General features: G+C 55.7%; 1 protein-coding gene across 1 annotated transcript; it reads right to left on the bottom strand.

Annotated features, from left to right (window-relative positions):
• Positions 1-221: 221 nt before the first annotated feature.
• Positions 222-14,647, bottom strand: IGLON5 (IgLON family member 5; the record flags this gene model as incomplete). The annotated part of the gene is made up of 8 exons (XM_082607226.1): positions 222-310; positions 1,032-1,186; positions 1,774-1,894; positions 2,120-2,254; positions 3,627-3,746; positions 5,147-5,379; positions 6,060-6,138; positions 14,569-14,647. The coding sequence occupies 8 exons, from the start codon at positions 14,645-14,647 to the stop codon at positions 222-224; spliced, it is 1,011 nt and encodes a 336-aa protein (XP_082463352.1).
• Positions 14,648-25,697: the final 11,050 nt, after the last annotated feature.

Below are 25,697 nucleotides of genomic sequence, written 5' to 3'. Positions count from 1 at the left end.
AAAGGTGAACGGTGGCGAGAATGGCTGTAGAAAGATGCATAACTTTGCGTTATCCCTCACAGTGATGGGTTCTGTAAAGATCTTTCCTCCTTCTCTTCCTTTTCTTCTTCCTCGGCGGCCGAGAACTCTGCCCCTCGAGACCCGCGGCGCTTGTTCCCCCTTCTCCTCTTGCTCTCGGCCTCAGACCCCCCGCGCGGGGACTCCAGGGCACTGGGTTCTTCCTACATCCTCCACCACAGCCAGCCCAGGGCGGAGAGGAGGGCCAGAGGCCCTGGGGGCCTCGGGGCCGAGTTCTCCAGGGATCCCGGGCCTGGGGAAAGAGACAGGGTCAGGGGAGGAGGCCCAGAGTGGGGAGACCCCATGTGTGTCTCTCCCGGGCGTCTTGTCTCTGCTCTGAGGGTGTTGTCTGAGGATACCTCCTGGGGACCTTTCTGGGCTTTCACTCAGTGCGCCTGTTCTCTGACTCTGGTTTAGTCTAAGCATCTGGCTGATCACTGTCCTCTCCACTTACAAAGCTCTTCCCACAGATCTTGGCAGGGCTGGCTTCTCTCGACCATTCAGGTCTCAGTTCAAATGTTACCCCCTCCAGGAAGCTTTCTCTGATGAGCTTATCCAGTGCTACCATCCCCAATTCTATTATTTGTTTTCTTCATAGCCCTTATTGATATGCAAAATTATTTTTTTGCTTATTTATGTGTGTATGTATTTGTTGGCTTTTCATTTTACTTATGTGTCTACTTGTTTATTGCTTTTCTACTACTGCTGGACCAGAAGCTGTGCAAATCCCTAGACCTTGGCTCTTTTGTGCATTGCTGTGTCCCGAGCACCCAATGCCTGGCCCTTAGTGGGCTCCCAATGAATATGTCTGTAGAAGGGATCGGTTTCTTGCTCAGTCGAGGGTGCGTCTCTTTCCTAAGTTAGGGGACAGTCTGGGGGCGGCCCGGCATCTCCACCTCTCTGGCCCCGCCCATTCAGCCCCGGCCCCACCCACGCCGCTCCGGCCCCGCCCCTCCTGCCGCTCAGGGACGCACGCAGGAGCCGCATGGAGGCGCTGGACATTCCCAGCCGGTTGGCTGCGCGACACGTGTAGTTGCCGTAATGCCGGGCGCTCACGTTGGCGAAGAGAAGCATCGAGCGGGTGCGCTCCGTCTGCACCTTCAGGCCCTCGGCCGTGCCACTGCTCAGCCTGCCGGGGATCCGGGTCAGGGACCAGGCCGCAGGACCCCGGCCCGGGGCCCTCTCCAGGCGGAAAGCCCAGCCCCCTGACTGTCAGGCTCCCCGATTCCCTGGAGACCCTACATTCTGTCCCCCACCCCAGCGACCCCTAGCCTCGTGTTCTAGCGCCCCATGGATCTCGGGCCACTCCCACCGACGCCCCTCTCCAGGCAGCCTAGCCCCTCAGGGACACTGGACTCTCTCAGTGTGTACCTCTGACCACTAGGGGCACCCAGGCCCCGCTGGACCCCAGATCCAATGGTCCCCTAACCCTAAAACTTCTCTGCCAGATCGTCAGTGTCGACCCCCACCCCAGACCTTCTTCCCGAAGAGCCGGAGGAGACCAGGCTCCAGCATTCATCATCCTGGGACCCAAACTTCCAGTGAGCCACCACAGTTTCCCTGGGGCTCCGAGGACCCCAACACCTAGACGCCGGACCCTCAAGTTCTCAGGAGCCAGTCCTGTGCTCCCTCTGCCCCCCTCCCCGCGGTCCAAAGGACCAAGGACCCCGCCACCACCACCATCACCACCACGGCCGGCCCTGGTGCCGTCCTCACAGTCTGTCATCCTTGTACCACTGGAAATCCGCGGGGGGCACCGCCATAGCTTCGCAGCGCAGGAGGGCGGCCCGGCCCACGGCTGTGCGGGCGCTGGTCACGTCCGTGATGGTCGGAGGATCTGGTAAGGGACCAGGGTCAGCGCATTCTCCTAGCCGGGTGGGGACGAAGGGGTCCGACCCCCAGCCCGCTCCTCTCTCCTTACCAGGAATCCAGGTCTCCAGCATCCCCCCCACCCAAGACTCCTTCCTCGCGCAGACTCACCCCCTTCCTCCTCCCTCACACCCTTCATCCCCAGGGACCCAGGACCCGCCCCGCTTTCGTGCCCAGTGCCAGGGAGGCTCACAGTTGACTGTGACCAGCACGCGGCGGCTGTCAGGTGCAGAGTTAACCCCGTTGTGAGTCACGCACTCGTATTCCCCGGCCTGGCCCCGCTGGATGTCGTAAATCTCAAGGATCTCGCCTTCCGAGGTGAAGCCATCTGTGGGGGGAGGGGAGGGGAGGGGGCGGGGCCAGACACAAACACTTAACACGGGACAACACGGGCACAACACGGACACACATCAGCGGGGCGGACAGCGCAGGGCCTGGAGTGCCCGGGTCAGTGGGAATGGGGAGGGGCTTGCCGGGCCTGGGATCTCCTGCTAGGGGTGTGGCAGAGAATGAGAATCTGGGACTTAGTAACTAGAACCCAGTGGGGAGGGTCCTAGAATTGGGGGCGTTCAGGGGATACAGTGATCTGGGAGTCCATAACTCAGATCATGTGGCTCACAGGACCCAGTGGGGAGGATCCTAGAATCTTGGGGCTCAGAAAGATCCAGAAAATACAGGCCCAGTGGGGGAGGATCCAGAGTTCTGGGATCTAGCCCTTGGGGCCCAAGGAATCAGGATCTGGTGACTGGGATCAGCAATCCAGATACCTGGGGTCTTACGACAGCGCGCTGGCTCAGAAGAGCCTTTGGGACTCAGAGCATCCAGGGATCCAGAAACTCGAGACCAGAACTGTGGGGCTCAGATGAACCAGGAGGGGAGGATCCAAGGATCTGAGACCTAGTTATTGGGTTCTGGGGTCCCGAGGGATCTACTGATTGGCACAATTGGTCTCCAAAGACCCAGTGAGTGAGGATCTAGGGATCTGGGAAATGGTAGTAGAGATCTAGGTAAAAGGGGAGTGGGTGACGTCTGGGATCTGGACTGTCCCTTTCAGGGCCCTTGGCACTCTGTCTGGGGGCAGCCGTGGTTCTTAGCCCTACCACTGGAATCACTTGAAGGACTTGTTCAGACAGATTGTGGTGGTGATGTGGGGAGGGGTGGTTCTGACTCATTAACTCTGGGGTGGGCCCAAGAATGTGCATTTCTGGCAAGTTTCCAGGTGATGCCAATGCTGCCAGTCTGAGGACCACACTCCCGAGAACCACTGGCCTAAGGCATCTGGCAGAGATGTAGTGATGTGAGCAGGAGACGGGAACGTGGGCCAGGGCCGTGGCTGTAACCTGGCTCTGGCCATCTAGTGGTAGGGGTCTGAGTCCAGGAGAATCCTGTGAGCTGCGGGGGGAAAGAGACTGAGGCTACTGGGGTCGGGCATGTGGGGCAAGTTGGGATCTAGGAGGTGATCTGGAGGAAACAGCCCAGGCCTGGGATGGCAAGTGGGGAAGGCTCTAAGGCTCTGGGGTCTTCCAGTGAAATAACAGGACCAGGGTAGGAGGGGGAAATCCAGTCATCACAAGGGTTCCGGGGGGATCAAAGGAGGGGGGTATGGGAGATTCTGGGTATCTAGCTAGGGATATGGGGAATTGAGGGGCCCAGACTGCGGAGTGGGGGAAGGGGCTTTCGGCCAGGGGTGGGGTCCTCACCTCGGAGCTGCCTCCAGGTGACCGTGGGCTCCGGCCGCCCCACAGCCAGGCAGAGCAGGTTCACGTTGCTCCCCTCGTTCACGGTCACAGGCGAAGAGATATTCACGATGCGGGCGGGGACTGCAGGCCAGAGGGAAGCTCAGTGAGAGGCCAGATGTGGGCTCCCAAGACCCAGGATCCAGGCCCCCAGCCCCTCCTCCCTCAGACCCAGGATCCAGGCCCCCAGCCCCTCCTCCCTCAGACCCAGGGGTCCAGGTCCCCGGCCCTTCCTCCCTCAGGCCCAGGAGTCCAGCTGACATTCCTGTTTCTGTAAGAAATCCTCTGTGTTTTCCATTCTCTCTGGGTCTGGCTTCTTCTCCAGCTGTTGGTCTTGTCTTCCTCACTCTTTCTCAGTCTCTCTCCACCTTCCTCCTAACTAGGTTTCTATTTTCTATCTTCTGGTCTGAATTCCTCCTTCCCCATCTCTATTTTTATTGATTAGTATTATTATTTAAAAAAATTATTTAACGAATGCTCGTATGGTGCTTACTGTGTGTAAGCTTACAGTGTTCTAAATGTTTGACAAAAATTAACCCATTAAACCCTCACTACTCCCTTCTGGGGTAGATGTTGCTATATTCATCAATTCTAACACACAGGGGCGTTTCCCACCTCATCCCCACCAGTTTGCACGTTTCTCCTATCAGGATGGCTTCATGATGTAGGACGCCAGTGTTTCACTGGGAGGGTTTTTTTGTTTTGTTTATTTTTCCGTTTCTAGCAAGGCATAAAATAAAGGTGTCCCTTCCAACTGACGACGTTTTGGACTTGATACATGACAGCGTCATCCCTGTTTTGCAGATGAGTCTGAGACCGCCTGGCTCGCTCTGGGTCCCTCAGCCACTGGGTGGTGGCGGTGAGGTTGGAACCTGGGGGAATCTGGCTTCAAGTCGGGGCTTGGCAACAGCCCCGCTGGGCTGTCCCTGTGGTCCTGTCTCTCCAAGTGCTCCCTGCCCTCCAGACCACCTCTGATGCCATGTGAGGCAGCCTCCTGCCCTCTCCGTGGATCTCTCCAGCCCCACCTCTCCCACTCTTCGCATCCAGCCCCCGCACGTGCCGTTCTTTTTCCGGGACCAGCCCTGCACCCACCTGAAGGTCTCAGCTCAGACGTTATGTCTGGGAAGCTGCCTCTCCTTGGAAAGTCACCTCCAAAGGGGCAGGGACAGCCTGCCTGGCTCCTTCTCTGTCCCCAGCCCGTGGAGCAATGCTTGCAGGTTGTAGGTGCTCCATAAACAGGGCTGAGTGAATGAATGCGGTCTTCCTCCGAGTCCACCCTCGGCCCTGTAGCTCTCCTGCCCTAGAAGTTGCCTGTGACTTTCCCTCTCTCAGCTTGGCTGGAACCCGTGAGGGCAGGGTGTGTGTCTGCCTTCCCATGGCTGTGTCCCAGGGATCGGCGAGGACATGAGGGTCCCCTGTCCCCTGCGCCCGCCACCCAGGCCCATCCCGCCCACCCCCAGCCAGGGCCTTGGCTGAGGGCTTACCGTGGACGATAAGGTAGACCTGAGTGGTGTACGGCTGGTGGCGGGTCTGGAAGGAGCAGGTGTAAAGGCCCTCGTCGCCCAGCCCCACCTGGCTGATGAGGATGGAGAACTCCTCGGGCGTGTTGGTGAGCAGCCGCACCCTCGGGTCACTGGTCCAGCGGTCGTTGCCCGCGTACAGGATGTTGGAGCGGTTCAGCCAGGCCACTCGGGTCACATGCTCGTCGATGAAGCAGCTGGCGGGGAGGACCAGGGCAGGGTGGTTTTCTTCTCTCCCACACCCCCGCCTGGCCCTCCAGGGTCCCCCGTCGCGGGGGCTTGGTGGTGGGGGGAGGAAGGCCCACTGCATCTCCAGTTCCCACTGCACTCCTTGGAGGCAGGTGTGACTGCACCCACTTTACAGGTGGGCAAACTGAGCCTCAGCGAGAGCTGTGAGCCCAAGTGCAGAACAGAATGACAGCTGATGGTTATTGAGTGATTGTTCTGTGTCAGAGACCCAAAAAGAGGGGGGAAAGACACACTGGGGGAGAGGGACAAAGGTGCAGAATGATGAGGGGCCCAGAGATAGAAGGACAGAGACTCAGAGAGAGGAGGACAGGGATCCACAATCCAGACTGGGGAGGCAGAGAGCTGGGGCAGCGTAACCCTGGCCCTTACTGAGCAGGCACGGGGTGCCAGGCTCTCTAACTCAGGGCGTGTGTACAGACTCTCGAATCCTCACGACAACCCAGGTGGTGGTCACCATTCCTCCGCCCATTTGACAGATGGGGACACTGAGGCCCAGGGGTGGACCTGGGCCCAGAGTCTGGGCCCCATTGACCTCTCTCTTGACAGGGGAGGTGTGGGCTGTGCCTGGGGATCAGGACCATTTCCCCCCAAGGAAGGTGAAGGGGCGGCACCCTCCGGGTCTCCCTACCTTAGCGTGGCGTTGTCACCTTCGCACACTGTGTAGTTGTCTGCAGGGGAGCTGAACTCCAGGCTCTGGGACAGCAGCCCTGTGGAAGGGAGGGCAGCTCAGCTCGGCGGGGCTGCACACATCTGTACACACACACACACACCCCTGCAGATACAGACACTTCCCACACCCACCGGCATACACGTTCACTGTTGTTTTCAGAGACACACATGGCAGACACACTCGGAGCAGACACACGCAACACCTTCCCACAAGCCCACACTGACCCAGACAGACTGGGACACACAAACCTATGCACCTCCAGAGACATTGAGCACACAATCACAGCACACAAACACACAGGTATGTGCACACAGACACACAGACACCAATACATATATACACACTCAGAGATGCTGTGTACAGATGTGCACACACACAGACATAGGCACAGATTCACAATTACAGAACTGCATATGTGCAGATAGAGATATGCACAGATGTGCACACAGGTACGTATACAAGCACAGATACACATGTACACAGACACACACGCAGACATGGCACAAGGCACACACATACATGTTCACAGTGTACAGACACACATACACACAGATTCAAGAATACACACATGCATACACAGATATCCGCGTACAGAGGCACACATACACATATTCACAGACTCACGAGTACATAGATACACAGATACATATACAGATGTAACAGACACATGCACACAGATACACACAGTTACACACATTAATTCAGAAACACGTGGAAAGACATGCTTCAGGGAGATCCTCAATACCCACATAAGTGCACACAGACATCCAGACATGCAAATGCACACATGCACACAAACGCGGATGGACACGAATATCCACGCGGACACACGTCTATCACAGATGCCCAGGATGCACTGAGGCGTGCTACAGAGAGCCTCGCGTCTACACAGACTCCCCCGTGTGCCCGCGCCCGGTGGGGCACGCTCTTGAGGGCGCATGCCCACGCCCGCCTGCGCACTGCAGCGCCCCCCACCCCCGCCATTCATCTCTCTGTGGACCGTGGCCAGCGGCTGGACCGGGGCCAGGGAGTGGGAGCTGGGCACGCGGAGGCGGCGGATGGAGACAGAACCAGGAGGGGAAAGGAGGCGGCCGGATGACCTTGGACGCCTGGGCGGCACAGGCCTCCACAGGGCTGCCCTGGCCCCCGCCCCGGGATGAGGAGCCAATTAATCTAAGGAGTTAATTGCCCGTGCCCCGCCAACGACTCCTCCGGGAGGCCCTCTCCATCAGCAGCCCCTCTGGACGGGGCTGGGCCAGAGCCAGCGCAGCGGGCTCACCAGGCCCTGGGGGTTTGCAGCCCCTCACCCTGGGCTCACTGGGGCCAGAGTCGCTCCTGTCATCTGAAGGGCCCTGGAGGGAGGGAAGGGACTTGCCCGTCCTGAGCTGTGCAGAGAGGATACTGCCACGCAGAACCCTAGTAACAGGAGGGGGCGGCCAGGGGACAGACAGACACACACACAGTCACCAGGGTCCAGGAAAGATGCGCAGAGCCAGCCCCGGGGCCAGGAGATAGTCCCACGCATGGCAATGGGTCCCGCTCAGAGGGACAGAGACCTACATACTCATGCTGACGCACACAGCCCAGGATACACACCCAGCAGAAGGTCAGTTAGAAAAGACAACTCTCTCCCAGAAGCATGCCTCTCAGCCACCGGAGGGACAGCTCCAGGCCAAGCAGCCATGGCACCCTGATCCGCCCCGCCATATACAACTGGACCCACACAGTTACACTGACACCAGCGGGCCCTCACACGCAGGTGCAAAGTCTACACACGGTTACAGCCCTACCTGGGGGGCTGTCTCTCTCTCTCTCACACACACACACACTGGCTGAATCGGTCACAGTGACACTACCAGCCGGAGGGCTGTGCTCATCCCCACGCCCTACCCTGGAAAGTCGTGCATGAAGATACGGCCTGTGCAGTGAAACAGCGACACAGTTGTAGCCTCTCAAATACAAAGGGGCTACCCTGGGCCAAGAATCGGGCACATGCAGTCATGCTGTCACCTCTGATCAGATCACACACAGCCCTATCCGCACACACCCCCCGCACAGGATTCGTCATACCCCTGGGCACACACATCCTAGACCCAGGTTTCTCCATCACGGCACCATTGACATTGGGGCCTGGATGATTCTTCACTGTGGGGCCGTCCTGTGCAGTGTAGGATGTCCCGCAGCTCCCCTGGCCTCGACCCCCTAGATGCCAGTAGCTCCCCTACCCCAACCAAAATTGCATTGCCAGATACCTCCCAGGGGGCAAAATCACCCCACCTGCCCCCTCCCTCCAGCCCTGTGACAGCCAGTGTCCAGGATTCAAGGAGAACAACCCCAGTCTGGGGGCTGAAGAGGAAGCTGTCCAAGGTGCCCCACTTCAGGGAAGAACCCAGGGCTCCTGAGCTCAGGCTAGGGCCCTGGGGTGGGGTGTGGACCTCACAGAGGTGGGCAGGATCTTAATCATACGTCCAGCAGACAGAAAGACAGACAGACACACACTCCTAGCCAGAGGGGTCTTTCCAACACTCGGAGTGGCCCCCAGGACGAAGTCCCAGCGCCTCAGCCTGGAGTCCGGGGCCCCGGCGTCACTCTCCTGCTTCCTCCCCCCTAGTGTAGCCCAGCTCTGTGTTTCCCACTTTTCTCCCTGCTCCCTCCTTCCCACTGTTTCCCATCAAAACGCTTCTCCTTCTCCAGGGACCTAGTATATGGGGGCCTCTCCTAGGAGAGATGGCCCGTCCGAGCCCATGTGAGCTCCCACTCTGCTCCCAGGGCTCCGTGGATCAGAGTTCTCTGTCTCCCGCAGCTGCTCCTCCAGGGCAGGGCCTGGCTCAGACCATCTGTTTCCCCAGCATGCCCAGCTGGGCCCTGGCTGTGGGCAGTCTTGGGAGATGAGTGATGAAGTTATCTCAAGTGGGTCTTCGATTCCTGGTCTGTTTGTCTATAAATTTGGATGTTGTGGGTCTGCATGTCTGTCTCATGCAGTTCCCAGACTCCAGGCTCAGGAGGACCCTCCATGCTGTGTGACCTTGGGTAAGTCCCTTCCCCTCTCTGGGCTTTGGTAAATGGGGGTTAGCCATTCCACCACCCTGTCTGTCACCGGGCCCGGCCCCTCCCTCTGTCTCAGTCCCAGTCACCCTGCACTGTTTTCAGGTCTGCTTTCCTCACCAGACGGGAGCCTCTTAGGGCAGGGCCTGGGTCTCCCCACCTCCAGCATCACCCAGCTCAGGGCCTGGTCCACAGGAGGCCTCAAGAGATGTTTAATATAAAAACAAACAAGCTAGTGCACATGCGGTCCCCTCTGCAGGAATTCTGCTTGGGAAACTCCGACTCCCTACTCCCTCCAGCCGTAGTCTGTGTTCCCACAATGCCTGGACTACCTCCCTTACAGCTGTGGTATCTGTCTCCCCCAGCAGACTATACGTTTCTTTCTTTTTTTTTTTTTTTGACCATACCACACGGCATGTGGGATCTTTGTTCCCTGACCAGGGATTGAACCAGTGCCCCCTGCAGTGGAAGTGTGGAGTCCTAACCCCTGGACCACCAGGGAAGTCCCAGCTATAAGTTTCTTGAGGGCAGAGCCTGGGTCTGACTCAGGTCTGTATCCCCAACATCTTCCAGCACAGGGCCTGGCCTGGAAAGCCTTGGGAAATATTTGTTGAATGAGTGAATGTAAATGGATTCCTACAACATGCTTTGCCACCTCTTGGACTCTTACACATTCTTCAAAACCCCAACTCAAACGCCCCCTCCTCCAGAAGGACCTCCCTGACTGTTCAAGGCAGAGAGTCTCCACTCTCTCTACTGCGTACCCTCTGACTCAGCTGGGACAGTGTCCAGGGGTGTCTTCCCTACCTGGCCAGGAGTTCCCTGAGGTTAGCTCCGAGCAGGGAACTGTTTGTAGAGGGGATGGATGGTCTCTAGAGACTCGCTAAGAAAGCCCTAAGGAGTCTGGGCTGATAGATCAAATGTCTGCCCCCCCGTTTCCTGGCTGGGTGACCCCCGGCCAGTCTGAGCCTCAGTTTCCCCAACTGTAGAAAGGAGAAAAACAGTAGTTCTTCCCTCGGAGGGATTTTTGTCAGGGATTCCATGAGAACGTGCAAGCAAAATGTTTAGCTCAGCACTTAGCAGGCAAAAAGGGCCCAAGACATGCTAGCTATTCCTAACAGCACCTTCTTTTTAAAGAAACATCTATTGTTCTCCCCCGGTTCGGTGTCGGTCCCCTGGGAGTGGAGGGAGGAGGGCAGAGCAGGTCTGGCCTGTAGGTTGCTCTGTGCCCAGCACCCACCCGCGTCGATGACGCATGTACAGATGCGCTGTCAGCATCTGCTCTGCTACGACCATGCCAGCATGAGCAGGCTGCTAAAAGAACGGACCGGGGAGCCAGGCTGCCAGGGTTGAAATTCCAGCTGTGCCACTGGGTTGCACAAGTTACTTCCCCTCCCTGAGACTCAGTTTCCCCACCTGTAAGTGGGGACGATCATCGTGCCTCCCTCATTGGGTTGTGGGGGAGAGGATGAAAGGAGGTCACCCAAGCAACGGGCTCAATACAGTGCCTGCTAGTTAAGTGCTTGCAAACTGCTCTGTGTGTGTTGGCTGATGGAATGCTTACGGGGCAGGTGCCAGCCTGGCGGGAGATCCAGAGGTGATGGGACGGACCACACAGGTCTCTGCCAGTCCAGACCAGTGGCTCTCATACCCGTTTGATAAACCAAGGGATGAAGGTTGCAGCGGGTGAATTCCCTGCTCTTGAGAGAAGGGGATTTCTGGGACTTCCCTGGTGGCGCAGTGGTTAAGAATCCGCCTGCCAATGCAGGGGATACGGCTTCGAGCCCTGGTCCGGGAAGATCCCACATGCTGCGGAGCAACTAAGCTCATGTGCCACAACTACTGAGCCTGCGCTCTAGAGCCCTCGAGCCACAAATACTGAGCCCGCGGGCCACAACTGCGGAAGCCCGTATGCCTAGAGCCCGTGCTCCGCAACAAGAGAAGCCACCGCAGTGAGAAGCCTGCGCACCACAATGAAGATGAGCCCCTGCTCGCCGCAACTAGAGAAAGTCTGCGTGCAGCAATGAAGACCCAACGCAGCCAAACAAAAAAAACAAAAAAAAAAAAAAAAAAGAGAGAAGGGGATTTCTAACAAGCTGAGTGACCTTGAGTTGGAGATAAGAACAGCCTGCCGCCCCTCAAAGGAACTTAGGTGGAAATGGGACCCTCCAATGCGGGGGATGCTTAGATTCCACCATCCCAGAACTCACAGATGGGGAACCCGAGGCCCAGGAGTGTGTGTGAACTTGTGGCGGGCGTCTGGGGAGCTGGTGGCAGAAGCCCGGCTGGAGGGAGGGGTGGGGGCCACGTGAGTGCGTGTCCGTGTGGCTTTGGCAGGGAAGAGCCGTGAGAAGGGGCTGGGCCTGGTCTGATGGCCACTGAGGAGCCCCCAGAGCCCTCTTCCTCTTTGCTCATCTCCCAAGTCCTTCTTATCACTGATGCCCGGAGTCTGGTTCCAGAACCAAGAGCCCGGGAACCTTCCACGTGCTGGCTGTTCCTTTCTGCTTCACCGCAGGGCCTTTGCCTCTGCCGTTCCCTCGGGATCTTTCCAAGGCTGGTTTCTCCCCTCCTTTCAGTCTGAACTCCCCTCAGCTGCTCAGACACCACCTGAGGTCACAAGGCCAACTTGTCTGCCGAGTCATTCTTATTTTCTCTCCGTGACTCATCACATTCTGAAATTACCTGTTTACTTCTGAGGGTTTTTTTTAGTTTGTGGATCTCTCTCCATCCCACTAGGATGTAAGCTCTGCGAGGGCAGGGACTTCACTGCTGTGTTTATAGATTCCCAGTGCTTAGAACAGTAACTATGTGCTCAGTAAATACCTGTTAGATGAGCTGATGAGGCGGTGCCCACAGTCCAGACAAACCGGGGGGCCTGGGGGGTCACCCACGCCCAGGTTCACCCTGTCCCCACTCCGGGTAATATGGCAAAGGAATTGCCCCCAAGTCTCCTGCAGCATCTACTTTTGTGAGTGGATGTATGTGTGTGTGTTGGCATAAAGAATTTAGGGGAAAAAAAAAAAAGGAACGATAGAATAATATCTACAGATGCTGGGGAGGTAGAGTTAAGTGGGGAAAAAAAGCCAGTTTTGTAGAGAAATGGCTTTATTTTGTTTCTGTCTGGGGAAAAACATCAACAAACTAACCAGTCCCTTACAGATGCTGAACTGCGTGTCTGACTGTGTAGGTGGGAGAAGGCTGGGGATGCTGTGCCAGGGCTGTGGACCCCGCCTCCCCCTCGAGAGTGGGTTTGGGGAGGGTAGGGGAGAGGGACACAGTGGGGTTTGCTCTTATGCATATTTGTAGTGGATGGTTCACTTGTATGCTTTCCTCCCGTAATCTGGAAACCATCCAATGAATAAAAGAGAGGAGGAGATGCAATTTGGTGTAACTTCCACCGGCTTTTGCTCAGCCCCAACGGTCAGAGGGTGGTGGGTGAGGGGGGCTCTCTTTTTGCCTCCCCAATCCCGTCTCAGCTCATCCCCCACCCCACCCTGCCCCCCCTTGCTCGTAGTTCTCTGATGGGGGACAAAAGGCTCAGAGATGGGATTGGACTTGACCTAGGTCACAGACCACCTCCTGGCTCCACTAAGATCCCAGCCCAGCACCTGTGAACAGCAGTGATTTCTAGGGTTCTGAAGAGTAAAAGTAGAAGGAAATGGGAAGTTACTTGAGAGTGAAGGGAGAGAGAGAGAGACAGCTAACGGGAGACAGCCAGAGACAGCGAGCGGACAAGGACAGGAGCGGGCGAGATGCGACCTGAGCTCCCAGAAGTGAATGAGGACCAAGGCACATCTCAGGGGCCAGAGAGAGGCTGAGACACACACGTGCTGTGACAGGGAGAAGCAGATCCAGAGGCAGGGAGGGACAGATGGGAAAGTGTGCTGAGCCCGGCCGGGATGGAGAGAAGGGGACCCCGAGACAGAGACAAACGGAATGTCACCCAGAGCCAGGGAGCCTCCGGAAATGGCTGAGACGTCAGAGAGACCTAAGGAGACAAGTGACAGAGACACAGACAGGCAGGGATTCAGACGGCTCAAGTGGGAGGGGCACTCAGACGGTCTGCACCAGGGAGGGAGTGACCCTCCAGCTCAGCATCTTGTGTCCTGTGTGTGCAGGGCCGGGTTTGTGTGACCGTGGGTGTCTGCAGGTGCGGCTCCGGGTCAGACCAGGGGGATGGGTGTTTATGTGGCTGTGCGAGATCGGTGTGTGTGGGCGGGTGGCTGAGAGCCGCCGTCGCTGTCTCGCTGAGACTGTTGGGGGTTCTAGGGTGTCCCCGATTGTGTGTCCCTGACTCTGTGATCCTGGCTTGGGGCAGGGCCTGGGGGAATCCTCTGGAAGCACAGAATTAACCCTGTCCCCTGCCCCCTGCCTTCTTGCTCTCCTCTCCTCTCCTTAGGGGGTATCTCCTGGACCTTCCCCAGGTTGCTAGCCCCCTGGGGAGACACAAGATCCAGCTACACGTCCTCTAAAGAGAGACTGCCAAGTTCACTCCCCAGCACCCCCCCCCACTTTCCATTCTCCCCTTCCTGCTCTACAAAAGACCAGCCCCAGTCCCCCTCCCCCACTGGGAGGGCGAGTTTAACCCTTTGACCCCGTGTTAACCCTTCCTTTCCCTCCCTCCTCAATCTGCCCGTCTCTTAGGCTCCGTCCTGCCCCGAACCCAAATATTCAGCCAGAGCTTTCCACATCTGAGTCCCCAGCCCAGCACCCCAACTTCTTGGATCTCCAGCTCCATTGCCCCCCACATAACTGCAACCCTCCAAGTACTAATACTTTCTCCCAACCTAGACCACCCAGCTGGGGCACTTCAGCCCCTTCCCAGCTGGGAGACCAGACCCCACCCCCTTCTTTTCCCGGCCCTGGGACGGAGGTCTATGGACACCCCTGCCCCCTCCTCTTAATGACCCTGGGAAGACACCATCCCCCCAACCTTTCCCCAGAAACGCCTACCCCAGCCCTCAGGCAGGGACCCCTTGCGGGACCCTCTCCACGCAGAGATGAAGACCCCCGACGGGGCATCTCCCTTCCTACCCTCCTCCCACCCCCCACCAACTCAGTTCAGAGATCCTGCCCGGGGACCCTTACTTAGCTTCTGATCTCCCTCCCCGATCCGGAGCCGCAGACTCCCGCCCCCAGGCCGGGACCAGGTGTCCGACACCCTCTCGCCGGCCCGGAGAAGCAGACCTCCGCCCCTAGGCCCAGACTCGGGCCCCAGGACGCGGACCCCCGTCCCCGGGCATGGATCCAGACGTCCGAGGACCCCTTTCCCAGCCAGAGGATGCAGCCCCCGCCCCCGGGCCCAGACCTCTGCGTCCGGGGGCCTCCTCTTCCCTGCTCAGGGTTGCACCCTCCCCCGCCCCAATCCCCGCCCGGGACCCTGGAGTCCCGGCCGAGCCCCCCGCCCCCGGCGCTGCGGTACCTCGACTGATGACGGCCAGGCCGGCCAGGGCGGCGGCGGCGAGAAGCCGGAGCCGGGCCCCGGGCGCAGGGGGGCGCATCGCGGCAGCGGCGGCGCGAAGGGGGAGGGGAAAGGGGGGGCCGGTCCGGGGCGCGCGAGACCTGGGGGGAGAGGGGGAGGGGGAGGGGGACCCCGCCTGCGGCTGCACCGGCCCGGGGGGCGGCGGGGGCGGGGGGAGGGGGCTGGGGGGGCGCGACGAGGCGGCCGGAGCTGCTGCAGACCCGGGGAGGGGGCGGTGCTGACGGGCAGGAAGGCCGACCAATCAGGGAAGGCGGGGGGCCATGGAGGCGGGGCCTAGGAGGGCTGCTCTTTGGAGGGAGAGGCCTTTGTTACTGCGGCCCGGCCCCTACCCTCTCCCGCCCCCTCGATCCACACGGCTTCCCACCTCGGATCCCTAGAGCCCCGGGTCTAGGACAGTTTTCCTGGAGCGCACCTCCCTCCTGCTTCAGGTCCCAATCTCATCCTCCCTCAGACCCAGAAATTCCGGCCCCCCAACCCCAGGAGTCCGGGCCCCCAGCCCCCTCAGGCCCAGGAGTCTGCTCCCCAAGTCCCCACCTCCCCCTGACCCAGGAATCAGAACTCCCAGCCCCCTCTTCCTGTGGGACATAGTTCCGCTTCTCCACCTACTTTCACGGATAACACTGACTTTGGGGTGAAATTTCCTTCTTCCGTCCATCCCAACCCTCATCCCCAGGATAATAGGGGAATGGGGAGAGAATGGGGGACCTGACCTTGGGAGATGGTAATCCAGGGTTCAGGTACGAAGAATCCCCACTGCTCATTCTTTCAGTCACTTGGCTGCAGCGGCACCTTGGACAAGTCACTTCTTTCCCCAGAATCTCCGTGTCTTCCCTGCAAGATGGAATCATCTCTATTTCTCAAGGTTATTGAGAAGAATAACGGAGATGCTGGGGAGGGGGCTAGCTCAGCCCAGTGCCCTAACAACCTGAAGTTAGTTCTTCCTCCTGGTCCCACTATGCATCCATTTACCGGGTATAGTCCTCCCTCCTGGCCCACCAGGTGAGGCATCCCTGTCCCCTGTGCCCCCATCTAGCCTCTGAGTCAAGAGAACAATCCCTGAGCCTACTCCATGTCTGGGGCACTTGGAGGCAGAAGTTTTTGAAGTCACCCCCTAGGGGCTGTTTAACTGCAAAAGCACATCCGTCCTCTATTCCTGCCCCCCACCCCCAAATCCAATCTGTCTGAAAGAGAGGCTAGCTCGGCCTCCACCTTCAAAACAGATCTCTACTCTGTCCTCTTCTTCCCACCCCACCCTTCTCTGAGCTGTCACGTCTCCCCTGGATGACTGCTCTGAAGGCAGCAGCCAGTGCCCTGGTCTTTAAGCCTCCACCTTCAGATCAACAAGCACTGAACTCATAAACCAGCTGATGCTCCTGCACTGCCTCACTCACTCAACTCCAGCTGCTGTGGCCTTCCTTGGGCTCCTTCAACAAGCCCAACTTGTTCCAACCTCAGGGCCTTTGCACTTGCTGTTCCCTCTGCCGGAATGCTCTTCTCACCAGATTGGCACAAGACTCTTTCTTATCATTCAGGTCTCACCTTTCAAAAGCCTTTGTTGGGACTTCCCTGGTGGTCCAGTGGTAAAGAATCTGCCTTACAATGCAGGGGATGTGGATTCGATCCCTGGTCAGGGAACTAAGATCCCACGTGCTGCGGGGCAAGCCCACATGCCACAGTTTCCGAGCTCGCATACCTCAACTAGAGAGCCTTTGAGCCACAACTGCAGAGCCCACATGCCCTGGAGCCCACGCGCCACAACTAGAGAAGAGAAAATCCACCACCACAACCAGAGAGAAGCCCACGTGCCACAGTGAAGAGACAGCGTGCCGCAACTAAGACCTGACACAGCCAAAAATAAATAAAGAAAGAAATAGAATAAATAAATAATAAATCTTAAGAAAATAAGCCTTTGTTGATCATGCTATCCAAAGTAACCCCCACTCCCAATGCAACAGCTCTCTGACATCGGTTTTGTTTTCTCCATAGCCGTTACCATTCCCTTATTTCATGTGTTCACTTGTTTGTTTCCAGTCACTTCCCTTCCCCTCCATCTCCCACTTCCAGAATGTAAGCTTTGCTAAGGCAGGGTTTTGTGTTTTTGTTTGTTTGTTTAATTGAGGTATAGTTGATTTGCAATATTGTATTAGTTTCAGGTGTACAATATAGTGATTCAAAATTTTTATAGATTATACTCCATTTAAAGTTATAAAATATTGGTTATATTCCCTGTGCTATACCATATAATCTTATAGTTTATTTCTTTTTTTTTTTTTTTTTTTTTTTTTTTTTTGCGGTACGTGGGCCTCTCACTGTTGTGGCCTCTCCCGTTGCGAAGCACAGGCTCCTGACACACAGGCTCACCGGCCATGGTTCACGGGCCCAGCCGCTCCGCGTCACCAGGGAAGCCCCAGTTTATTTCCTTTATACATAGTAGTTTGTATCTCTTAATCCTCCACCCCATCTTGCCCCTCCCCCCTTCCCTCTCTCCACTGGTAACCACTAGTTTGTTCTCTACATCTGTGAGTCTGTTTCTGTTTTGTTATATTCATCCGTTTGTTTGATTTTTTAGATTCCACATATAAGTGATAACATACAGTATTTGTCTGTCTGACTTATTTTACTAAGCATAGTACCCTCCGGGTTCATACATGTTGTTGCAAAAGGCAAAATTTCATTCTTTTTTCTTTTGACTGAGTAGTATTCATATATATACATATATGAATATTTTTCCATTTATCTGTTGATGGACACTTAGGCTGCTACCATGTCTTGGCTATTGCAAATAATGCTGCTATGAACACTGGGGTGCATGTGTCTTTTCAAATTAGTGTTTTTCATTTTCTTTGGATATATGCCCAGGGGTAGAATTGCTGGATCATATGGTAATTCTATTTTATTTTTTTGAGGAACCTCCATACTGTTTTCCACAGTGGCTGCACCAATTTACATTCCCCCCAACAGTGTAGAAGAGTTCTCTTTTCTCCACATCCTCACCAGCATTTGTTATTTGTGCTCTTTTTGCTGATGGCCATTCTGACAGGCGTGAGGTGATAGCTCATTGTGGTTTTGATTTTCATTTCTCTGGTGATTAGCAATGTTGAGCATCTAGGACAGGTCTTTTGTTTGTTTGTTTTTGTCTGCTTTTGCTCAAGGCTTATCTCCAGAGCTTAGCCCAGTGACTGACACCTAGTAGGTACTCAACAAATATGTACTCTATGCATGGGTTGGATGAGTTACTATCCCTATTTGGATAGATGGAGAGAACGAAGATCCAGAGAGGGAAAGGGACCCACCTACGTTAACACAGCCAGGTGGCATAAGAGCTGGTGGTGTGCCGCTGCTTGTTCACACTGACTTGTGAGAACTGATGGTTAAATTTTCGGGAATTTTCAAAATGGATGTTAAACCAGTGTTAGCCTGAAATTGGACATGACGGAAGTATCTACACTGTGGCAACTGGCAAACACTACAAATCAGGACTTTTTGTTTGAGAGCCATTGTACCAACACACCCTTGTACAAAATCCATTGGGATCCTGGCAAAAGGTCATTTATTGCTTCCCTATGATGAGGCTTAGGATGAGGACAGGGTTCTCTCTTCCGGGAATGACCCATCCCAGGCCTGATGACAATATGAGCACTTCCTACATGCAGGCATCTTTCTGAGCACATTTTACATTCTCCTTGAAGCCTTATGATGTCCCTGTGGGTGTGTCTTATCTTTACCTCTGTTTCACAGATGAGGAAACAGACATAGAGAAGTAAAAGCAGAGAAGTAAAAAAGTAAAGGAATTCCCCAAAGCTGTAGACACAGCTGAAGACATTTGCCATATGTGTATCTGATAACGAACTTATAGCCAGACTATATCAATATAAAGAGCTCCCACAAATCAACAAAAAAAGAGACAACTCAATTTTTAAATGGACAAAAGACTTGGACAAATACTTCACAGAAAGAAGATTTCTAATAAGCACCTGAAAAAAATACCCAACACCATTAGTCATCAGGGAAATCAAATCAAGACCACAGTGAGATACTCCTATTCGCCCACTAGAATGGCTAAAAGGATTGATAGTAGCAAGTGTTGGCAAGGATGTGGAGCACCTGGAACTCTCAAACCCTGCAAGCTTACTTGCCCTTTGACCTCAAGGGGGGTCTGGCCAAAGGGAGGCACAGGCAGAACACTGAAGGGTGGCTGGAGAATGCTCTGGTCCTTGCCCGCTGCCCTACATTGGGGCCTGTCAGGTGGCCCCTTGGCCACGGCTCCGGTTCTCAATAAGGCCTCAGAGACACCATTTCTCTCTCTAGTTCCTCAAGGACACAGCAGAATTTGGAAGGAATCTTTTCCTTCTGTTGCTGGTTCCTGGGAGCCTTACCATCCCTGTATCCCTAACCCTGCTCGCACCTCTGTGAAAGGCACCTTTATCACAAAGTCTGTTTAGGAATCCCACTGGAGGTGGCTGTCTCTTTCCGGCCAGGACCACTGCTGTCCTAACGCTATTAGGGTTTCACAGTCGAGGCCCAAAGCCCCCTGAAGATGATGCTTAGAAGGCTCAGGAGTGTGGAAGACGCTCCATTTCACACCTAACAAGTGAAATAAAGATTCTGATGGCCACAGATACTATTTTTTCATACACTGGATAGGCAAAGTTCAAAGGACCCAGAAACACACCAGGTTGGCGATGGCCGGTGTTGACAAGAGTGAAATTGGTTCCCTTTCTATGAAGGGCAAGTTGGCATATCCCCGGAAACTATGTACCTCACCCTTAACCTTGAAAGTCCCTATCCAGAATTTTCTCCTGCAGGTGTATCTCGTTCACCCCCAACGGCTGAGGGACCAGATCATTAATGTAGCATTGTCTGCAGTGCTCAGAGGACAAACTACCTAAATACTCAACAAGGGACTGGTTTGATACATTATATGCATTGATAGGCAGCTGTTAAAGAGTGAGGTTAGGGCTTCCCTGGTGGCACAGTGGTTGAGAGTCCGCCTGCTGATGCAGGGAACACGGGTTCGTGCCCCGGTCCGGGAAGATCCCACATGCCGCGGAGTGGCTGGGCCCGTGAGCCATGGCCGCTGAGCCTGCGCGTCCGGAGCCTGTGCTCTGCAATGAGAGAGGCCACAACAGTGAGAGGCCTGCGTACCACACACACACACACACACACAAAGAATGAGGTTAATGATACAGACTGTGTGGTGTTCTGTAAGTGAAAGGAAGCAAAGTACATAACGCAAATGTGTAATACGCACATATGCTTGCATGTCCATCTTATTCCTCTAGAATAGGCTTTCTCAGTCTTGGCATCGCTGACATTTGGGGCTGGGTGATTCTTTATGGTGGGGGCTGCCCTATGTGTTGAAGGGTGTTAAGCAGCATCCCAGGACTCCACCCACTAGATGTCATGACAACCCAGACTGTTCCCTGGGAGGGGCAACATGGATCCTGGTTGAGACCCACCTCTCTGGGAGGAAACCCCAGGCACCAGAGCAGTGTTTGTCTCTGGGCAGGAGGACTGTGCTCCAGCCTGTCTCGGAGATGCGGAGAAGTGATCCTAATGGGCCCAGTTCCTAGGAGCAGCCAGGAGAGAGCAGGTGCACCCGGATGGATTTGGCTTTGCCCCTCAGGCTGTGAGCCCCTGGGAAGGACCCTCCCCTTTCTGAATCTCAGCGTCCTCATCCTCGAGGGTAGGGGTGGGGGCCTAACTCCTATCTCACAGGGTTGCAGTGTGACCATAGGGAGGCTTCTGAGCCTCTCTGGGCCTCAGTTTCCTCCTCTGTGAAAGGGTCACCATGACCAGACCACAGGGCTGCTGGGTTAAGTGAATAAGGGCTGAGGGCTTGGGTCACTCAATCCTGGCCAGTGCCATTATCACGGTTGTTTCCATCACCTCCTGAGGGGATGGAGGAGGTTTATGCAAGGCTGTCGTCCTGTGATCTCCTCTTTCCCTCCCTCTGTGCATCTCCCCTTCATCCTCCTTTCTCTCCGGTTTATGTCCCTGTCTCCGCCTCCTTGTCATTCTCCACCTCGGTTGCCATCTGTCTCTTTCCGTCTCTGTCCCCACCTTTCTGTCTCTCCCTCACTGTTTCTCATTCCTTCCTTCTGTTGCTCATCTAGCAAATGTTTCCCCGAGCCCCCCGGGTGCCACACTCCGTGCTGAGCACTGCATGGATGCAGAGATGAGACAGGCCTCCCCCTGTCCAGACTGGGACACAGGTCAACCCGGAAGGGTGGGAGGGGCAGGGAAGGGCTCTGTGAGTGGGAAATGCCAAGGCTCAGAGGCGGGCACGAAACAGCCTAAACCACCGAGTCCCATTACCTCTCAGAGGAAGACGCTCTTGTCCTCATCTAGGCTGACTCACCTGCAGGTCCTGCACCTCCAGCTGGCCTCAGACAGGTGTGCAGTGAAGGGTTAACTCAGCAGGCCTGGGTTGTCCAAACCCTGCCCATTTTAAACAGAGGACTGGCTCCTGGGTGGGAACCTCTAAGCCCTTGGAATGTCCTGATAAGAGTGTCTTTTTTTATCTGGGGACCTTGGGCCACACCAGATAGTCTATGCTAACAGTGTGATTTACAGGGGATGCCTTGGGTCATGTGGTATCAGCTTGACCTCCTGGTGGGTGGTGGCCCTGGAAACTAAGAGCTACATAACCAGCCTCCAATAAAACCCTGGACACTGAGGGTCAGGTGAGCATCCCTTGTCGACAACACTCTATGCGTCTTGTCACACGTTGTTGCTGGGAGATCACACAGACTCCCCACTCCACTGGGACAGGACCACTGGAGGCTCCTGGCCTCTCTGGGACTCTGCCCTGTGTGCTCTTCCCATGGTTAGTTTTTTTTTCAAAATACATTTTATTTATTTATTTATTTATTTATTTATTTATTTATTTTTGGCTGCCTTGGGTCTTCATTGCTGCGTGCTGGCTTTCTCTAGCTGTGGTGAGCGGGGGCTACTCTTCGTTGCGGCGCGCGGGCTTCTCATTGCGGTGGCTTCTCTTGTTGCGGAGCACAGGCTCTAGGCGCGTGGGCTCAGTAGTTGTGCAGCAGGCAGGCTTCGTTGCTCTGTGGCATGTGGGATCTTCCTGGGCCAGGGCTTGAACCCGTGTCCCCTGCATTGGCAGGCGGATTCTTATAACCACTGCACCACCAGGGAAGCCCCCATGGCTAGTTTTAATCTCTATCCTTTTGCTACAATAAACCGTGAGTATGAGAGCTTTGCAGAGTTCTGCGGGTCCTTCCCGTGAATCGCTGAAACACAGTGGACATCAGCAAATGTCTGCTCAGAAGGGGGTGAGCTGTAGGTTCCTGGGGTCTCTCTGCGTGGAGGCCCCCCGTGCACGACTACATTTCAAGCATTTGATTCTTATCCTGGTGCAGCGAGTCTGTGCCGGGCCCGATGTCACACAGCCTGGGGTTGGAGCCGTGCCTGACCCCTTAGCGCCCTCTAGTGTCTCTCTCTTGACTCTGGAGGAAAAGGTCAGCCCTGTAACCGCTTCTAGGAAGATGATCCACTTTCCAACCTCATCTTTATTCATGGAGCCGCTGCCGGCTCCCTGCCGTCTCCACCCTGCCGCCCACCCAGGAGGAAAATGAAAAATTCATTTTTCCTGAATTCCGTCTCCGCGCCTCCACGAGCCCCTAACTGATGGAGTGTGGGGTCTTTGAAGTTGAACTCAAGGATGTTGCCACGTGTGTTCTTACAATGAGAAAAACAACTTTTGAGGAAAATGCCTTTGTTTTTCCCACTTGTGTCCAGGTGTTTTGTAGTGTGATAATTCTGCTCACACCCGGAGTCTGAACATAGATAAGGACTTGAGTGTAGGATGCTCGCCATAAGTTCACGCTTTGTTTTTCCCAAGACACCTTTTAAAATAACCACTTGGGGGCTTCCCTGGTGGCACAGTGGTTAAGAATCCGCCTGCCAATGCAGGGAACACGGGTTCGAGCCCTGGTCTGGGAAGATCCTACATGCCGCGGAGCAACTAAGCCCATGTGCCATAACTATTGAGCCGGCGCTCTAGAGCCCTCGAGCCACAACTACTGAGCCCGCGTGCTGCAACTCCTGAAGCCTGCATGCCTAGAGTCCATGCTCCACAACAAGAGAAGCCACCACAACGAGAAGCCACCACAACGAGAAGCCCGCGCACCTCAACAAAGAGTAGCCCCCGCTCACCGCAACTAGAGAAAAGCCCACGCGCAGCAACGAAGACCCAACGGAGCCAAATATAATAAATAAATAAATTTATTTAAAAAAATAATAACCACTTAGAGTTAAGCCCGAGAACAGTTAGTGACGTGGCCCCAACCACCTTACAAGTAATAGGGCTGCTACCCTGCGATCTCGGGCCTGCCAGTGCCCGGGGACGGAGGACTGCCCTTCCCCGGCTCAACCGCGCCCCCTTGCGTCTAGCATCTGTAAGTCACCAAAATCCTGTGACGCTGCTCAGCGTTGTGCGGGTGCTGTTGAAACTGCACCTTCCCCAAAGTGGGAGTTGGACGCTGAGGGAGCCATATGCCAGTCCCGTACAGGTGGCTTCTGCCTCCCCAGTTAGCAGGTCATAAGCTCATAAGCTGCACATATATATATATATATATATATATATATATATATATATATATATATATATATATATATATATATATTTTAAATGCAATACCCCAGCTCTGGCTTCTCCACCCAGTTCGTTCTGGAGGGTGGGGGGAGCCGGCCAGGCACAACTCCTCTTGATTCACCTGAGAGTGGATTGGGTGAAAACTGAGGCCTGTTTGCAGGGAGCCTCATCCAGGCCCAGCCAGTGGCACCTTGCCTGGCTTGTTTCTCCCTGTCGTCTGCCCCCTGCCAAGACACTCTGCTTGCCCTGCCCTGGCTGGAGCACTCCAAGCCCCCTGGGTGCCCCCTGGTTTTGATCCTGTGGCTTACTGTGCCTGGACTGCCATCACCCCTCCCAGCTCAGGTGGCAACGCTCCAGCTCCCCAGGTGAGGTCAAGCCCCCCTTCCCCAGTGCCGGCCCCCCACCCTCCCAGAGGCTCCCTGTACACAGCCCCTGGCCACGCAGGCTGTGACAACCTAGATTCCTTGCGGGCAGGACCTGGATCCGACTCAGCTCCGTGCCCTCACTCCGGGGCCTGGCACACGGGAGGCCTCCGGGGACGTTTGTGGCAGCACGAGTGAGTGACTTCCTGGATCTTCCGGCTCCACCAGGGATTCGTTCTCATCCTCGCAGCCCTGAGCCCGGGGCTCCGTTTGCGCTTGGCCTGAGGTGTTTGAATTCTGAAGAAGGACACCTCCGGTTGGCAGGCGTTGGGTTTAGAGAAAGGGAGGCCCCTCCACGTCTGTGCTTCTGACGAGATTTGCAAATGAGAGGCCCACATATGGCTTTTCCTGGGCCCATGCTGTTTTTTAAAAAACATAGTGTCGATTACCAACATGTTTGAATCCAGAAATTCCCCACGGAAATCTGGATCTCCGGGGAAAAACCCCCCGCAGATCCGGCTATAGAGATCCTATTACTGCTCGGGGCGGGTGGGTGGTGGACGGCGTGGGAGTGGAGATGGCGGCTGCGGGGCGGCCCCTTCAGGTGGGGCACCTGCTCTCAAGGTGGATGCGGTCCCGCCAGGCACTTGTTTTGCTACCTGCCTGGCTCCTGTGGGCTTGAGTTTGCAGCCTCTGCACTGGAGGCTTATAAGGTCAGGAGAAAATGATCAGGGACCCGGACAGCTGCTCCAGGGACCCAGGGGTCCTGAGCAGGGCAAGGTCTTGCTGTGTGGCCTGGGGCGCTGTGAGTCTCAGTTTCCCTGATTGCCATGTGGGGATGGGGAGTATCCCCAGAGTCACTGCAGAGGGACCTATAGGGTCTCATTTCCCTTCTACGGGTCTCAGTTTCTCTCCCTGTAGAATGCTGGGGCTGGACTTGGTTGGTGGTCACTGTGACTCTGGTTCACAGGGCCCCATGTGGCCTCTGCCATGGTAACAGTCCATACCCTAGTACTGTCCCCTACAGGGTTCTTGTATTTCACCTGTGCTCCTGGGTGACTGAGGCCGGTCCGGACCTCGCTCCTCCAGGGCAGGGGGCAGGTGTGTGGGCTGACAGGTGGCCTAGCGGGTGTCTGCCCAGTGAATGGGTGAGTGCTGAGCAGGACCTCTGGTCTTAGCTTCTGAATTGTAGCCGCCGCTCCTGCCCTGCGGGTCTGCGCAGGTCTGCCCGGGCCGCTGGATCTAGGAGGCTGTGAGCCATGCGCTGGGCTTGACCTGTCCTGGAGTCCACGTGTCTGCGGTCTTCTTTCGCTCTCAAGAGCCCTAGACTGTGGGAGAAACAGATCCTGGCGTCTCTCTGCCGTGGACACGCCCCTTCCCCTTTAAGGGTCTCCCACAAACAGAAGGATCCAATTAGCTCCCTGAAGCCTCTGTTATGGGCTGAATTGTGTCCCTTCCCCGCCTCACCCCATCCATACGTCGAAGCCCTAGTCCTCAGCACCTCAGAATGTGACTTTGTTTGGAGACAGGGCCTTTAAAGAGATGAGGTAAAATGAGGTCTCATGGGTGGGCCCTAATCCAATAGGACTGGTGCCCTCATAAGGAGGAGATTAGGACACAGATGGATGACCACGTGAGGACACAAGAGGAAGATGACTGTCTACGAGCCAAGGGGAGAGGCCTCAGAAGGAATTAACCCTGCCCACACCTTGATCTTGGACTTGCAGTTTCCAGAATAGTGAAAAAATAAATTTCTGTTGTTTAAGCCCCCAAGTCTGTGGTGCTTTCTTATGGCAGCACAAGCGGACTCATAAGCCCCCTTCTAGACTTTGCTCTCCTTTCCTGGTGGGGCAAGGGCTGCCTGTGGCGGGGCAGCAGGTGGGGCTGAGACCCCTCAGGGTCATCACCATCTGGGGCACAGGGGGCTTGGCTGCTGGAATGGGGCCTCAGCTTGAAGAAGCAGACAGATGCTCTGCTAAGGCTGAGCCCTGGCTCTCCCGGCCAGTTGCCAGGTATCCGGGGGCTCTGGGAATCTTTGTGTCTAACGCGTGCCCTCTGGTGGCCTCAGCTGTGCAGCAGCCCAGCCCAGGGAC

Source organism: Mesoplodon mirus, assembly GCF_964341445.2.
Source record: "Mesoplodon mirus genome assembly, chromosome: 19".
NCBI lineage: Eukaryota > Metazoa > Chordata > Mammalia > Artiodactyla > Ziphiidae > Mesoplodon > Mesoplodon mirus.
The sequence above is the reverse complement of the archived record's forward strand: the minus strand, read 5'-3'. Positions and strand labels throughout refer to the sequence as shown.